Source organism: Schistocerca nitens, chromosome 2, assembly GCF_023898315.1.
Source record: "Schistocerca nitens isolate TAMUIC-IGC-003100 chromosome 2, iqSchNite1.1, whole genome shotgun sequence".
Taxonomy (NCBI): domain Eukaryota; kingdom Metazoa; phylum Arthropoda; class Insecta; order Orthoptera; family Acrididae; genus Schistocerca; species Schistocerca nitens.
In genome coordinates this window covers 714,696,206-714,714,687 of record NC_064615.1, presented here as the reverse complement: position 1 = coordinate 714,714,687, position 18,482 = coordinate 714,696,206, and the positions used below count along the sequence as shown (strand labels likewise).

At 44.3% G+C, this 18,482-nt stretch overlaps 1 protein-coding gene across 1 annotated transcript in view; it reads right to left on the bottom strand.

Annotated features, from left to right (window-relative positions):
* LOC126236881 (sodium/potassium-transporting ATPase subunit beta-2) overlaps positions 1-16,721 on the bottom strand; it is a 154,420-nt gene extending 137,699 nt beyond the window's left edge. The window contains exon 1 of the mRNA XM_049946509.1: positions 16,465-16,721. Within this exon, the coding sequence (XP_049802466.1) occupies positions 16,465-16,591 (127 nt within the window). The 5' untranslated portion in view covers positions 16,592-16,721. The remainder of the gene's footprint in view (positions 1-16,464) is intronic.
* Positions 16,722-18,482: the final 1,761 nt, after the last annotated feature.

The following is an 18,482-nucleotide window of genomic DNA, read 5'->3' as shown; positions in this document are numbered from 1 at the left end:
CAGCAAATTGTGCTAACTGCTCCACTACAATAAATGGAAAATATTTTCTCATTCTGTAATCCCAACAGACCTTCCAGTTATGGACAACTTCGTTTAATGTATGTCAAACCAGTATCATGATCATTTAAATACAATTTTGTAAATTATGTCTTCGCTTTAACCAGAACAGTGTGTCATAGGAAACGCTAGATGAAGGATGCGCAAATTAACACCAAATTCATTTCGCATTTATGCTGTATAATAATTTTCCAAAATTGTTCTTGCAGCAATGAGCAATGAAGAGATATTGCAGAGTTTCTATATCTGCTGTTAACGTGGAGTTACGTGACGACTTAGCCCGCCCGGTTGGCCGTCCGGTCTAACGCACGGCTTTCCGGGCGGGAAGGAGCGCCTGGTCCCCGGCACGAATCCACCCGGCGGATTTGTGTCGCGGTCCGGTGAACCGGCCAGTCTGTGGATGGTTTTTAGGTGGTTTTCCATCTGCCTCGGCGAATGCGGGCTGGTTCCCCTTATTCCGCCTCAGTTATACTATGTCGGCGATTGCTGCGCAAACAAGTTCTCCACGTACGCGTCCGCAAACATAGGGGTTACACTCGTCTGGTGTGAGACGTTCCCTGGGGGGTCCATCGGGGACCGAATTGCACAGTAGCCCTGGGTTCGGTGTGGGGCGGCGGAGGGGTGAAGCGGACTGCGGTAGTCGTCGTGGGGTTGTGGACCACTGCGGCTGCGGTGGGGACGGAGCCTCTCCGTCGTCTCTAGATCCCCGGTTAACATACAGTACAATACAATATGTGACGACTTAAAATTTGTTAATTGTCGTGCCTCCAGATATTAAATCACCTCAAGAGAAAACTCGATACCGATAATTGTCTAAGACAGGTTAATTCTTACAATTAAATAAAAGCATCCAACAGCCACTGTTAATAAAGTCACGTATTAAGAACAAATAGCGCAGCGCCGAGTGGGTTGTCTTCATAAAGCTGTCCACGTTAAAAATTAGACTTAGCTTATGGCATATGTGGGATTTTAATTCTTCCTCATGGTGGCGAAATTTCCTTGCGGCGGTGGTGACCTACAACAAAAATCGATCTAACAATAGGACTACTTAACTGTAACTGGACCTAACAGTGACTCAAAACCAAATTAACGCCTATCTCAGATAAGAGCTAATCCAGTCTAGGCTTGCTTGCAACGAAAATCCTGCATCTTTTTATAGCACTGTTGACACAAATATTACGCACAGACGGATGTTTATAGACAAAGCTGACGATTCACAATGACAAGACAGGTTGTTGTAACCCTGAAGGAGTAAAACTAAATTCAGGTAATGGTAAGAACTAGGGGAATAATTGCTCAAGGAGATACGACCGTCTCCTTTTTATTTCGTATGGAGTGACTATTCATCCTTCAAGATTTTTTTTAATCTCTGAAACCGGTATGAGTAGTTGCATAATGAGTAACCGACTGTCTAACGCCCTTGATACAATATTACTTACACTTCCAGTTTCGACACCACTGGCATAATCTGAAATTCTGTTTTCCTCCACGGTGTCTTCTTGTTGTGGAAATTATTCTGTGACCTTGCCGTGAGCCACGCCGCATATTTATTTACTCGAGAATGAAGCAAAGATGGAAATTCAAATAGTAGTACCTAAGAGAAAGAGAGAGAGAGCGAGAGAGAGGAATTCTACATTTTCCTGCAAGTTCCTGCAGATTAAGAAGAATAAATCTTACCTGCATATTTCGTCTTCGGTATAGCAACATTTCACTTATTTACTCTTGCATCGCATCCGTCCTGCTCTCAGTCATCTGACTGTGTTACATGTAATACGAGGGTGAGTCAGATGAAAACCTCAAGTATTTTTTTAAATATTATTTATTGTGCGGAAGTGGTACAAAGCTGTATCACTTTTCAACGTAATCTCCCCCACGTTCAATGCAAGTCCTCCAGCGCTTACAAAGTGCATAAATTCCTTTAGAAACAAATTCTTTTGGTAGTCCGCGCAAACACCCATGCACTGCTTGGCGTACCTCTTCATCAGAACGGAACTCCTTTCCTCACATTGCGTCTTGGAGTGATCCAAATATAAGGAAATCACTTGGTGATGAGGAATGGCGCCATTCCTCGCTCGCTCTGTTAGTTTCCGGTTCTTGGAAGTGAACCCAGGTTTCGTCCCTAGTAACGATTCTTGCAAGGAAGCCATCACCTTCTCGTTCAAAGCGCCGTAGAAGTTCTTCACAAGCATCAACACGTCGTTCTCTCACTTCAGGAGTCAGCTGCCGTGGCACCCGTCTTGCAGACACTTTGTGAAACTGGAGCACATCATGCACAATGTGGTGTGCTGATCCATGACTAATCTGTAAACATGCTGCAAAGTCATTCAGTGTTACTCGGCGGTTTTCCTTCACTACGGCTCCAACTGCTGCAATGTTCTGTGGAGTCGCAACTCGTTGTGCCTGACCTGGGCGAGGAGCATCTTCCACTGAAGTCACACCATTTCCGAACTTCTTACTCCATTCGTAGACTTGCTTCTGTGACAAACATGCATCGCTGTACGGAACCTTCAATCGTCGATGAATTTCAATAGGTTTCACACCTTCACTATGCAAAAACCGAATAACAGAACACTATTCTTCCCTGGTGTAAGGCGCAAGTGGGGCGGACGTCTTTATACTGATACTGCGACGGTATGTGTGCATCTGCGCTATGCTGTCGCCTACAGGCCATTCTGCACGCTGTTTGTAGCACGCTTACCAACTTACAGGATAACGGTGCGAAATTTCGATTTGTTATTACAAATTTAAGATTTTCATTTGACTCACGTTCGTAAATGGATGGTGGCACCCCAAACATTTATTTGGAGATGTTTATGTGAAAAGAATATTACGTGTCGTTTTGCATGTGTACTAGAATAAAAACACTCACTGATTGCTTCCGCAACGCGTCGATTATATTTGTCACATCATATTTGAAAACGGCAACAGTTTCTCATTTTATGCAAATCGATGGGTTTTACACTTTTTGTGATTGTACCGATTTTTATTTCATTTTTTTTTTCTTGTATATTCATATAGATTGGTCGTAAGGCTAAACAGTTCGCCTCAGCGCGGTTGACTGCCACGCTGGGGACTGGGATTCGATTTCCTGTGCTGGTAGGGATTTCCTTTCTTGTTCGGTTGCACTCAGCCTCGAGAGGCCAACTGAGGAACTGCTCGACCGATCAGTAGGGGTTCAAAGCCCAGAAACCCGACAACAATCAGGAGAGCCGCGTGCTGATCACATGCCCATTTATTCCGCATCCGATGACGCTATTGTCAGAGGGTGACATGGCGGTCGGGTGGACCCGAATGACCCTTTAGGGCCAGAATACGGAACTTGACCTTCCTCACCTTACATAACTAAATTTTATTGGCAATGTGATAAAAAAATGATTCAAATGGCTCTGAGCACTATGGGACTTAACTTCTGAGGTCATCAGTCTCCTAGAAGTTAGAACTACTTAAACCTAACTAACCTAAGGACATCACACACATCCATGCCCGAGGCAGGATTCGAACCTGCGACCGTAGCGGTCGCGCGGTTCCCAGACTGTAACGCCTAGAACCGCTCGGCCACTCTGGCCGGCGGCAATGTAATAAATTTTGTGCGTTATTTTCTTCCACAAATCGCTCTATTGCCGTCTGAATCCCCATCTTGCATATTCTAACTGTCGGCTCTCTTTACTAAAATGTACTAAAATGGAAACGACATCATCACATATCTTCTGGTGACAAAACACTTTTTTCATGAATTGTTGTTGAGTTTGTAAGATATAAGGTTTACGGACTTACTGTGCTCATTATAGAGGAATATATTGCTTAAATGACGCACTGTCATCCTGAGTCACCATTAGCTTTTCCCGGAAACTGTTTCATCTTGTCTGTTGGATGTTTAGAGCGTCACAAGTCACTGCTTCGGCTTCAAAGAAACGCTTGTGGAACCCTCTTCATCCTCGATTTTGCGACAGCTGAATTTGAGTTCAGAAGGAGCAAGAAATTCAGGTCGACAATATGTTTAAATAACCGACCTATTCCGCGATTTATTTGTTACCGCCAATGTATCAACAGACCTCCAGTTACGATGCACTCCAGGAAATTGTTTCGTTACTGCAGCTGTCTTGCTAAATGATATATCACGGCTATATATTTCTGTGTGACAGCGAATAGCTGTTGCAGCTCACGAGAGACCACAATGTTTTGGCGTCAGCGCCTGCGACGTACAGCGTACAGTACGGGTCACGTGTTTCTGGGTAGAAAAAAAAATCTTTCTCAAGAGATGTAGAAAGAACAGTAGCGACGTTAGAATAATGATCATACGAGCCGCGAGAGTGGAAAAATGTTTATTATGATTAATCTTATGCATAAGATGTTTCTGTATTGCTATTTTTTTATAGTCGTTCCATTGTTATTGGTTTGGGTTTTATTCCTTTTCCCGGTTTCAGAAATACGAGCAATCCCTACGTTTTTCTATTGTGCAAATCAACTGAATATTTGGAAAGTGTTATCCATTACTTATTTTCGTTTCAAATACGGTTCACTCGTGGAATTTATTAATAAACAACAAAACAGCCTTTCTTTTTAGTCAATAAACCATTTGCTAATGTTCCCCTCTCTCTTTAATCGCATGAAGAATCTTTACAAATTCTATACATCCTGTAGCCTCGAATACCAAAACCTCATCGTTTTGCCAATTCCTCCCATATCGGACTTCTGTCTATACCTGCACACCCTCAATCTCATATCCCAATGAAATTTCAATAGGATCTCTCTTCCTGGCCCAGAAATCCGCCATCATCCAATCCAACGTCAGCCTCCAGTCCGCCTGTTAAGACCCATTTTTCTGAGAATGGGTAGACATATGAAATTTAAATTCTCGTATGTCAGCACTAAAGTCTACAGTCCTTGGGCGGTGTAAAATGTTTAAGCTTCTACGTGAATGCAAACAAAAGATACGGCCATTTATGTCACATATTTTGATATCTTGCCAGTACCGATATCGATAACAGGCAAAAATTGTCGAAATTATCAATTCCCAGGATGGAGGAAGTGTCTAAATACGTAACTAAGTTTATACGGAACCCTCGAAGCGCGAGTCATACTTGCACTTATCCATTTTTTTTCAATCTGTCACCTTTTCATTTAATTGCCCTTTATAGATTGGTTGGTTGGTTGGTTTGGGGAAGGAGACCAGACAGCAAGGTCATCGGTCTCATCGGATTAGGGAAGGACGGGGAAGGAAGTCGGCCGTGCCCTTTGAAAGGAACCATCCCGGCATTTGCCTGGAGCGATTTAGGGAAATCACGGAAAACCTAAATCAGGATGGCCGGACGCGGGATTGAACCGTCGTCCTCCCGAATGCGAGTCCAGTGTCTAACCACTGCGCCACCTCGCTCGGTCTTTATAGATTCAAACGCCAATATTTTTAATGGCGTTGATCATCGACAACTATCTCCACTTTTCGTAAGGAGTTTCTAAGGCTGTCATCTTTCTATGGACAACCGCGTCCTCAACGAACAGTAACACTGATTGCCGGTAAACTGTCCAAAACAAGAATTTTACAACTGTGTGGTACTTCATTTGTTCATTTGAATGAAATAAAAGACTGTACTATAAATCCACACCAGTAAAAGTATCCAGCAGATAACGTGGCCTCTTTATCTATGTTATTGCACATAACGTACCACCGTAACAAAAACAACGAAGTTAACATCTTTGCATCTCCATATTAAACGCGCCTCTTTTCTATCAACGAGACTCTACAGCTAGTGCAGATAGTTTTGGGTAAGTGAACAGTGCACACGTTGGTGAAACCCGACGCAACAGGGGCAACGGTGCGTGACAAGGGAAGCCCTCGCCAATGGCCGGCCACAGTGTAATCCCCCGCACACGATGCAGTGAGTGGCGTCGGCGTGTGCGTGTGCTTGGCGCGCTCCCCTGCCACGCATTCGACTGGGTTCCCGCAGAACACAAGACACGTACACCGCCTACAGCGGTAGCCACTGTCTCGCTGCAGTTTGGCAGCACTTCTAGTTAGAAGTTGAGGACAGGCGAACTGCTCATATGGAATAAGTTGGGGCAAGCATTTGGCTGGGGAAATTATCATCCTGAGCCTGACTTAACGTTTTGTCCAGTGTGCTGTCAGGTACTATACTATCGTTTCGCCAGTGTTCATTTACTCCAAGGAGTGGTGGTGAGGAAGAGCCAAAGGGGGGCGGGGGGGGGGGGGGAGCGTACAACAGATTCGGACATATACTCTTCTGTGCTTCTGTGATGTATGACTATACCCCCGACATCACTCCGCAGGAGAAGCCCCCCAAAAAACTCCACTACTTCAGGCGTTAGCCCCTATCAGTAACGATGCCAATAACCCCTATTAAAAACAGGAACAAAGAATACAGGGAGGTATTTTTTTTATTTTTGATATTTAATCCATCTCCGTCGCACCATGACGTCCTCGCAAAGATTGGCAAACACGTTCGACATCAGCGAGAGGATACCCACGTTGTGGCGACGCGTCAGTAGACCATCGATGCACGTCTGCTCACAAGTGTGTTGAATAACCGTTGAGGGGATCAAATCTGTAAAAATGAAGGAAGGAGCTATGTCAGCTGCTCCTGGAATGGATGATCGAGCTGCGAGGTGGTTGGCGAAAGCACTCCGGAGTTCGAGAAATGATTTTGGTACTTAGGGTTCAAGACAACTGCACGATGTCGGCAGTTAAGGTATTGTCAGAAGTCGAGGGCTTGTTTCTCACCGCCATCAAACAGGTAGTGGGCACCGTGCCACCTAATCCAAGACACTGAGTCGATCTTCGCCTGCGGGAAATAGTCCGTATCCGGGAAGACAAGCACTTGTGCTGTTATGCTCTCAGGAGTCGTGTTTGTGATGAACTCCAACATCTGGCAAACCAAACGGCAAAACTGAGAGCGGGACAATTTTGCAATCACAAGAAGAGGAGAAGAGCTGTGGCAAGAACTCTGGGACAGAGAGGAAACAGGCAGAAGGACTCACCAACTGCTGCCGAACATCAAAGAACGGCTCCAACTCTCGCACTTCCAACCAAGTAAGGGACTGCTGCACTTCCTGACAGGTCATGGACCGTAACCGGCATATCTTTGCCGGTTCGGGAAAAGGGCTACCCCCTCGTGTGACTGCGGAGCTGAAATGGGCACTCCGGACCGCGTGATCTACGAGTGCCCTATCTTCGATGACGTAGCCACTGACCTAAGACACCAGCTACCAAACAATGACACCTATCACTTAATAATGAACCCGACCACATTTGAGATCATAAACCGCCTTGCCAGTGAGGTATCGGCAAAAGTCCTGCGGGAATATCGAAGGGAAAATATATGAACTATTGATCACGACATGACTTAATGCGACCTATCCCATTCCGCCAGGGCGTGGATTGGCCAATCGCCGTAACGGTAGGAATAAGCCACGTCCTGGAACAGGGGGAAGGTGCGCAAATATCTCGGACTTGACTGCTGCACACCGATAATGACTTAGTAGATAGATAATTTTCAGTAGGAAGTAGATGAGGACATCTCCAAACAGAACCTGCAGCGATTTTCTAAAGGCCAGCGCGGTGCCAGGGGCACGCCCACTGGGATTAGCTCGGTGGGCACGGCCAAAAAAAGTAGGTTTATACATTGACTGGCACGCCTGTAACGCTGCAGGAAGTAGCTTCTAGAATAGATTAGAGTAGAGATTAGTTCTTACCCATTGAGCAACTAACTTATCATTTCCTGTAGCACGCAAGAAGGTTAAAATTAGAATTAGAAAGTGCTGCTAAATATCACTGAATTGTATTGTAGATCTTAAGCCCCACTAATGTATAAGGTGGTGGGTTATTATGTATGACATTATTGGATTGAATAAAGAATTTAAAAAGAAAAAAAACCGCAAACATCGCTCGCTTCGCCGCAGACAAGTGGATGGCCATAGATGCCTCGCACGCCACACGTGGTACATAATGGCGATGCCGCTAGATGTATCCAGTGGAGATGCGACTGCCACCAGACCATTTGGACTACCATAGCACACCTCCCGTCAGATCCATGTCCGAAAAGAACAGAAAGCAGATATAAAATTAGGGCGAGGCTGATCAAAGAGACCTTCAGTGCAGATGCACACCACGCTCCAACTGTTATAGGAATCTGCGAAACCCGCGAGTGACGACAATGGGCAGGGCACCGCGTCAGTAGTATGCGGGTAAGTTGAGAATTTGGGTTAGACGGGAAGCGAGCTAGGGCAGTCCGCGCAGTTGCGATGACCACTGTGTCCAAGTGGGTCAGTGGTCAGAATATCTGCCTAGTAAGCAGGAGACCCTGGTTCGAATTTCGCTCCGGCACAAATTTTCAACTTCTCTATTGATGAAAATCAATGCCCACTAGCAGCTAAATGTCATTAGTTCCTTTGTGTTGAGAACAGTAAAGGACACAGGCCGCACGAGACTCGGAGAATGCTGCTCGGGCGCAACGCCCGCCCCTCGGCCGTGCAGCCAGAGACCCACTGCAGCGCTCTGGCCGATCCATAGTGCGTCGGCGGCCGCTGCCGCCTAGGCGCCGGCTGCCCCGGTATTGACGGATTGGAGAGGGCGGCGCGCGCCACGGCACGGTCAAGTGCCGCCCCGCTCCTTCCGTTCTCCGCTGCGCTGCTGCTTGTCGTTTGTGTGGCTGCACCTGCACCCGCCACTCCTAAGGTATCCGCCTGCTCAAGTCAGCCGAGCGGCCAGCTTTTAAAAGCAGTCACTTTATATGGAAGACACCCATCCACCACAGTGCGTGCGGTGTTCAAAAATGGCTCAAATGGTTCTAAGCGCTACGGGACTTAACATCTGAGGTCATTAGTCCCCTAGAACTTAGAACTAGTTAAACCTAACTAACCTAAGGACAACACACACATCCATGTCCTAGGCAGGATTCGAAGCTGCGACCGTAGCCGTCGCGCGGTTCCACACTGTAGCACCTAGAACCGCTCGGCGCGTTCGAAGTGTCCAGCTTCGTCTACGTCAGGCATGTCAGACTCGAGGGCCATACCGAGTCGTAGGTTCCTGTGGCTCAATAACTCGAATTTTCAACGAATTGCAGGTTCATTGCAAAACTGTCATTTTTCTTCTAATTTTTAAAGTTCGTCAGCAATTTTCCATTTGATCTCTCACGTCTGCTCGGCGTGAATCATGAATGGTGTGCTTTCGGATGTTCAACAGAGTTCTTGATTCTATTTCGACGACAGACGGACTCGTGGTCTTCAGGTGCTGCAAGCTCTTTTAAGTTCGAGTCCACGGCAGGGAATAGGAATTGTAAACAAGGTAGTAGCACTTTAGTTTCGACAGGGACATACTGAATGCAAAGAGCCGAAATATTTATGAACAGTAGAATACTGGAATCTTTGAAAGAAAATTAATATTTTCTTCTTTCCTTTCACACTAATAGCACAACTAATCGTCGTAACGTGAATAATCTCTTTTCCTGGTTTAATGAAAGCGAAATGTTTACTGTTAACGCACATCAAACAAATCAACTCAGAGAAATCACTGTTATTTGGCTCTGGAGCTGCTTGTGGTTTTATTAATGACATTACACAGTCAACTTCAAACCTAGAGTAGCAATGTGTCTTCTGCCTCATGTACAGAAGTAGTGACGAAGTCAGTACAGGATTAATCCATTTATTGTCCGCCCCCGGTAGCTGAGTGGTCAGCGCCAGAGAATGTCAATCCTAAGGGCCCGAATTCGATTCCTGGCTGGGTCGGAGATTTTCTCCGCTCAGGGACTGGGTGTTGTGTTGTCATCATTTCAACCCCATCGACACGCAAGTCGCCGAAGTGGCGTCAACTCGAAAGACTTACACCAGGCGAACGGTCTACCTGACGGGAGGCCCTAGCCACACGGCATTTCATCCATTTATTAGTCAACTAATACTGAAAGGGTAGTTCTACTAGTCCTACATAACAACAGCAGACAAAGTATAACCACCTGGAGACATCACGTAATACAACTGCTTCTGGTCTAGACAAAGGCTTCAGTCCGGCGAGGATGGGAACTATACCAAACGGCGGGGGGCCTTGACGACAACGATTCCACCCACTTGCAGACTATTTCCGTCGGATGAATATGGGGTGATTTTGCAAGCCAATAGAGAGGCGACAGGGTTGCGAAGTGTTTGTCAAATCAATAACATATGCATCCACCCTCGAAAACGATTACTGGCATCTTAGAAAATAGAAGTGTCAACACAATACTCATCATAAAGTTGTACAAAAGAGGGCAACACTTGGTCATCAAGAACATTGCTCTATCGGTTTCATAACACACTTGTAAAATAATTCTAATGATGTTGCTTTGCTCCTTCGAAACGCGTCAATGTTAGCGCTTTTTGCATAGTGAAAGATGGCTGGGCCTATATTTTAACACTGGTACTGAAATAATCGTCCTAACGAGGGCTTGTTAGCGAAAGGAAAAGGTCCCAGATCCGAGCCCCGATTCGGCACACAGTTTCAAAGTGCCAGTAAGTTCCAAAGTAACAGACACTCCGCCGCAAAGAGAAAATTCATTCTGGAGTCTGCCTCATGTTCACAGTTACCTGAATAAGTGTGCCGAAGTCATAGAAGAAGAAACATTCCCCAAACATGACAGAACCGTACCGTCCTGAGATACACTCACCATTCATTGCACCTACAATGCCTCTGCGGGCCATCGGCTTGCTCGGTGCCTGGAATCATGTGAAAGGAGGCGAAACACAACTCGTCGAGCCACATTCCAGTCAGCCACTGTCCAGTATATGCATTTTTTGGACCACTGAAGACGTGCAGCTTCAGGTGTCGCAGTGAGCAATGGCCTTTTCCAAGCACACCGGTTCTAAACGCTCATTACATGCATTTCTCTGGACAATGTTCGCTCGGAAGCTGGTTGAGATGGATGGGCATTCAATGACAGCGGAAGTTCCTGCCGGTTTCCAAGCCGACTGTCAATGACACGGCGTGAAGCTCGACCCCGTTCTCTGTCAGTTTTGTCGTTTGTACGACCATTCTTCTTACGGCATGTTATATGACTGCGAGTGGTACACCATTCATTGTAGACAGGTTGGACAGTTTGCGTTGGTACACCAACAGATCGACCAACTTCAATCACTTCATTTCATTTGGAATACGTCTCCACGGCTATCCATCGTCTTGATCTGATTTCATACAACCAGTTGACACATACACACCGTTTTACTGCTGTCAGTTACGTCAGCACTGGATGGTCACATGAGTGCCTGGTAACCAGTACAACACCTAGATCGCACCAAAGCGACCAGGATATTCTTTCAAGGTGGTGGCTAATACTTTGTCCGGTAAGTTTATTTGAAGCACCGAGCGAGTGAAAAAAAAAGTACTGCTACGATCGCAAGGATGGGCCGCAAAAGTGTTCGCTGCTGGCGGCGAGTTTCACACCGAAGATTCACATCGATTCAATCCTAAGCGCTCTAAAACGCGTGGCAGACGATTATTTTCATTATACAGTGCATCACAAATTAATAGCGTTTCATTCACTGGTAGAGTGTGGGGAGAAAGGCAACTTATTTACTTCTATGCAAGCTGTTACTAAGCTAATTTTACCTTTGAGATCGTTACAGAAGTGATACGTACAAGGTGAAGGACATTTATGTAATCTAGCGTGGAAGTCGGTTCTTCGAATTTTAGATGCAATTTTTTGCCGGATGAGAGAAAAAAGTCAGCTGAACACTCGAAGGAGCATGCACAGGTGATCAATAGTTAAGAACAGAAGTTGCTTTCGCATGATGTGTCACTGTTGAATAACTCAGCTCGATGAAACTTGGACCACAAACAGAAAGAACTGCTACAGTATAGCTCAGAAAATAACGCAAAGAAGCACGCAATGAGACAAACAGAAATAACACTTTTATTTAAAGATAATAATAATAGTGACGCAGCGCCATTCATGACGGTCGCCTGGGCATTAAAAAAGGTGGGACATGGTTCATAACAGTGTGTGTGATCACCACGGACGGCAATGGATGCTCTACACGTGCTACAACGCTGGCCACAAGATTGGTAACGACCTCATGTTGTAGGGCATCCTATTCTTCCACCAGAGCGGATGACCCCTGCTAGACGGTCGATAGTACGTTTGGACGTGTTGCAATATGTCTCCCCAACGCATCCTACACTTGCCCGATGGGACTGAAGACGGGAGAATGGCCAGGACACTCAATTCGCCGAGAATCCAACAGCTCCACCACCTTCGCTGTCCGATGCAGTTACGCATTGTTACCATAAAAATGAAATAAGATCCAAATGCTCATGGGCGAGGAGTACAGCGCCAAAATAACGTTGACCGATGACTGTTCAAAGACTTGGAGGTCAGTACGCCCATCCAACATTACGCCTCTCCACATCATGACACCAGTGCCACCATTGTTCGACAATGCTGCACGTAATCTCATATGACGAGAGGTGCGAAAATGTAATACACCCTTTTGTTGAACATGATCGTTTTATGGTCCTGGTTTTACGGTGCCGGAGGCACAATTTTGCACAGGCGTACTGCCCTCCAAATCTTTCAACACGGTACACTCATAAGTCTACGTTGTTGTGGCACTGAACTGCTTTCCGACGTGCGTCTTTTCAGAGGTTCATTCGGCCCTGACTTCATTTTTGTGGATGACAATGCACTACCGTATCGAACAACGCAGGTGTAGGAGCTCCTGCAATCGGAGGATATTCGGCGAACTGACTGCCCTGGTCGTCCTCCTGACTTGGATCCCATTGATCATGTGTGGTATGCGTAGGGAGACGTATTGCAGTGCGACCACTTGCACCAAAACCATTCAGCGGTTGTCATCCACTCTGGTGGAAGAATGGAACGCCCCATCACAAGAAATCCTTACCGACCTAATGGCCAGCATGCGAGAACGTTGCACTGCCATCCGTGATGACCGCACACCCTCTTAAGAACGATGTCCCGCTTTTTATAAAGTCCATGTGGACCATCTTGAGTCGCGATGACTTCAATGTTATTATTGTCATTCAATAACAGTGTCATATCTGGTCGTCTCATTGTGTATTTTTTCAGTTACCTTCTTTGCTGTACTGTAGCGGTTATTTCTATCTACGGTCCAAGTTTTATCAAGTTATGTTACTTGGCAGTGACACATCGTGCGGAACTTTCATCCTTCCTTAAATTTTGTACGTCAGTATTTTTGTCTTTCATGAAGTGTTTTCTGCTCCACATTATGTGGTACTTCACTTACAGTTTCTCGCCAATAAAACAGATCCGTCTTCTATCCGATTACCTGTATGTCCGATATGCTATCATAATTCTACGGGATATAGTTTCCACGCACTTGGGTGTTATTCATATATAAGTGATGTGTCACGAAAGAAATTCCTTTGGCAAAGTACAGTCTCTCAGCACCCTCTCAACAAATCGGAGCTACTCACGTGCTGTACATACGATGGGCTATGCAAACTTTGTGTTCTCACACATTTTTACTCCTAGGTATTTGAATAAAATCACAGACTACATTTGCAATTCATTCCTATTGTTCTCACGTGTCACTATATTTTCATATTTTGTGAAGCGCACAACTTAACACATCTCTACGTGAGACGGAAGGCGCAAATTTTTCCACCAGGCTGATGTGTATCAAAACCACAGTGGATATTACTTCCATGTCTTCGGATAACACTTGTTCATAGGCATCCCTCTCATTTGCACAAAGTCTGAAACTGTATCTAATATTATCGGTCGATTAATTATCATAAAACGAGAACAATGACGGTCGTATCACGTTCTCCTGGAGGACATCTAAAATCAGTTGTGTATCTGAAAATCTCTCTCCATCCAGTGTAATATTAACGGAAAAACTATTTGTGAGCGTTCACTGCTAATAATCTCGAGCCCCAAATCATTTTGCAAGAGTTCTCCCGGATTTTCATAGGTCTCCATAGTGATGTGGACTTCCGCGCTCCGTACAATGGCTTTTTGAAAATGCTAAATTATTTCGAAGCTCTAGACCTATTCGCTCGCTCCGTACGTCATTCATTATTCTGTAGCAATAATCCACTAAATTATGCTGCAATGGTCAAAATTTTCCAAAAGAGAAAAGTCGATTACTTGGTCGTGAGTATTCAACAGCTGAGCGTCTGGGTCGATATGCTGACTCGTGGGAAAAGTTACAGATTAAAGAATTTCCATAAATAGAGCCTTAGTACTGTCATACACTGTATAAACATTTCAAAGGACTGGAAAAAGTACAGTATTATGAATGAACTGGGAGAAGATCAACATTTCCGAAGAAAGCAAAATATGCGGCAAACTGATTAACACCAGCAAAGAAATTTTCGCTGCTTAATACAAAAATATATTAGTAACATTTAAATAGAGGTAACGCAGATGATTCTGCTGTTGCACGTTCGGAACACAGTACTGCATTTGAGTGAACTTGTGCTATCGAGGAACTGAAAGAATAAAAATAAAAGGAAGAAATATAACTAAGAAGCGGTGCACTATAACATTTTTTTTTTTCATTTTAGGAACGAAATGAACGATTAAATGCCAAGCGAAGACCTAGAGCGAAGAACTGGAAAGGAAAAATAATTCTGGAAAGTCGCCACCAGTATGTGGGACACATTGATGCAAGGTATTCCGTGGAATCCAGGTCAAAAAGAGCGGGTAATACAGACGCCAGTGGACGGGGGGGATATTGTAAAAGGAAAAATACGGGAAAGGAAGTTAGAGATTAACACATCGTTCACGACATGGATCCGATGGACAAGGATGTAGAAGGAGCTGCCCCTACACTCGCTACCTAAATCACAAAAATATAAATCTGAATAGTCGGAAGAACATCTTAACTTCAGTGCTTCCTAAAACCTTCTCGTACAGATTCCTAAACATTGCTCCAGCTTGCTCAGTTGGACAGGCTTTGGAACCAGGCACACGGATTATTCATGTCGAGACCAACAGTACCGATCCAGCACTTATTCCGTATTGACTTGCGCGTTTACAGAGCACTGAAGAACTGGAATACAGTTTAGTATTTTTGAATGCTTTGGAATCATCGAATTATGTCGTAGACATTTTTCATTGTAACTATAAAGTTGAATCGTGTCTGCGTGGATAGGAATCCTTACTCGCAAGGCAATTGCATTAGATAATTGTTACATGTGACCAGTGCCAGTTATCCTGGAGCAGGTACTCAAGAGTGGTTGTTCATACGTAAGTAATAGGCGGCACAAGATTTTTAATTTTGTGGCCAGTGACTGACAATCCGGATTATAAATATTCCATAATTTTGACAAATATGTGATTCACAGGCACTGCTATTGGCTCACTCTAATGTAAAAGAGGAAGCGAACTACAACGCATGACCAGCAAATCTTAATTGTGTGTGTAATGGGAGTGTGAAACGAAGAGGAATAAAGACGGAGTCGTAGGGGACTTGTTGTGCGTGTGCGAACAAGTGGAAGAAGCATAGAGTATGTTGCGCAAGAATTACGAAACTTCTTTCTGAAGGAAAACACTTAGTTGTATCGAGTGACAAGGAGATAATGAACACGATGATACAGATTTTCCGTGGATACCCTAAATCTTTTAAGGCAAATTCTTGACTGGTTACTGCGATCGAATACAGCCGCTACCCTCACCTGAATCCGAGCAAGCGCTCCATCACTCATGACCTAGTTATCGATAACACCTTAAATTCCAACTTTTCATCTTCCTTTTCCTTTGTATGTGCAAGCAGCGATTTCGGGCAGGCAAAGGGGACTTAAAACAAGTCAACCGCCAGTTACCAACGGACTGCGCTTGTGACGTGGGCTCTTGCTCAAATACCAGTGCATGGCAGACTCTGTCAGTGACGGCATGGCAAGAACTGCTTTGAAGTGAAACTGCAGCGCACAGCACACACTAGAGCTAGTTGTAACCTTCGCATCGTATCATCAGTCTGAACTTCCCTCCTCTGCGCGCGATAGGCGCTTTGGCTGAGAGCGCATGAAAATTTTATTAGCAAAATGCCTATAGCGTTTGTATTGTTACAGCTACGCAAAAGAAATGTCAGCGTGTTACACAGCGCTTCCTAAGCAATGACAGTTGCAGCGGCTACTGACAACTTCTTATTGTGCATGCTGCAAACAAATTTGTTGCTTAAATCGCACTCGAGCACTACATTGAGAAGCATTTCGTTGACAAATATTTTCTAGATTGATCTTTGTGTTGACGAATAAGCACACTACATTACCCCTCACCTCTGTTCCAGGACTTTCTGCACTCCTGTGTCAAAATAAGCAGAGCTTTCGCTCGGAAACCACGAGTGGGATCGCATTCTTGTGTTTTTGGAATTGCTGCACTGTAATATTACCGTACAACATGCAAAACAGGGCTGAAAGCGTAGCGAAATGTGAGAAAGACTTACCCCAACTAGCGCCGGTGCGGCCGAGGAATTGGTGCGTCTCGGGGTTCCATAAGAAGATCGAAAAGGCTTCCCATTTTCCGAGCTTGGGTGGCGGTGCGTAGAATTGCTCGACTTGCTTCTCTGCCATGTCTGTCCCCTGTGTGTGTTCCTGACAAGAACTGTTCAGCACCCTCTCGGACAGCCGGCCAGGTGCAAGAGGGTTGCCGGGAGCGCGGGGATATTATATCAGGCCCGCTCGGCGCCGAATACGCGTGCGCAATGTCCGCTTAGGGCGCCGCCGCGCCGGTGCTGCCATCGAGCGGTCGCGGGCGCGAACCATTCGCGGACGAGAGTGGACGTCGCGCACCACTCGTAAGACGGATCCACTCCTTCCTTCAGCTGCTTCAGGAGCTCACGCCAAGAAATGTGTCAACAAACATCCGAACATTTAACGATCCACTTACAATGAAGATTTTCGCTTTGTTGTGCTAATGTACTGCACGAATAATTCATTCATACATTGGTTTAATCCGTCAGTCATTAGACTGACGAACTTAAGCCAAACAGCTTCCCATACTGGTATAATCTCTGGTAGCTAACAACGAAACTATCAACCTTAGATAAGAATCTTAGGATAAACGACTTTAGCTTTTACCACCCTACACGTAACTCATCAAATTCCAGGACAGGGGGAAAGAATTACATATCATCAAGCAAACTGCAGTGGCTAATGACTTCCCTAGCTCAATGATGGGTAAAATGGAGGAACAAATAACAAAAAAGAAAGAAATTTCTGTATCTTTAGAAGGAACCAATAATACAATCAAATATTTGCTCAGCATACGTTATGAATGCAACAATTCTCAAAAAATAACAAACCTACTTAGGTCAAATACAGTGAAAGTAGCTTTCTCCACAAACAACAAACTATAATAGAAATTAGTCCACACCTTAGATAATAAAATAAGATAAATTCTCTAAACTCATGAATGTACAAAATCACATGTAAAATTTGGTCAAACTAGTACAGAGGACAAACTGACAGGAACTTCTAAATTAGATGCATTGAACACATCAACTGTTACACACACAACCAATTTACAAAACCAGCAATAGCAACACACATGAAAACACTGGACACCCATTCAATAACCTACCAAAAGTTTTAAGACAACCCACCACTTCCAAAACTCACATATTTAATGATGGAGATGGAAATTTTTGTACACCACATAAAGCAAGCAGACGAAATTCTCAATGACAAACTAGAAAGCGAATCAGTTAATTTTTTCAAATGCAGGTGGTAACTGTAGTAATTTCCATAAATATGCGCATTACCCCATAGACTCTACTCAACATCTACAACAAAACAGAAACATAATCGCTAGTTGAATTGTCAATATTGATGTAATAAATTTTATGACTGACTACGTTATTTATATAATGTAATCCTCAGAAAATGTAACACCTTTCTCTGTGAAACAATACTGTGGTAATATCTCTACAGTATGTTTTGACTACAAATGCAGACAGTGGAAGTTGCGATATGCGTGTGTGTGATACTCTGTGTAATGGTGGAGGTACAATACTTGTAAGTAAAGAAACAAAAATAGTATATCTAACATTAGCATATACAAACGTTACAAGATTCATTTTCCGATTTTCCGATTACAGTATAACCTCAAAAAGACAACTACAGTGCAAGAGAGGGAGAAAATCACACATGCAGACATTACTAAAAAATATTTATTTAGATGTAGACATAAGTGCACTTGAAAATATGAACAAGTTTTCGAAACGTGTGGTGCCAAGCATGAAAAAATAAGTAACTGGTGCAGCTTTTCATTATTTGAGTCATATAAGATTCAACTTATTAGCTCACATACTATCATAGCTGAGACTAGTTTTCCACAGAATGGCGACTGGTAACCTTATTTAAAAACTCTTCAATATGAATGACACAGAAAAATTATGTGTGTCGAATACGAATAACATATTTTCATCAAAACTTATACATCCAAATCCATACCCTACCTAGT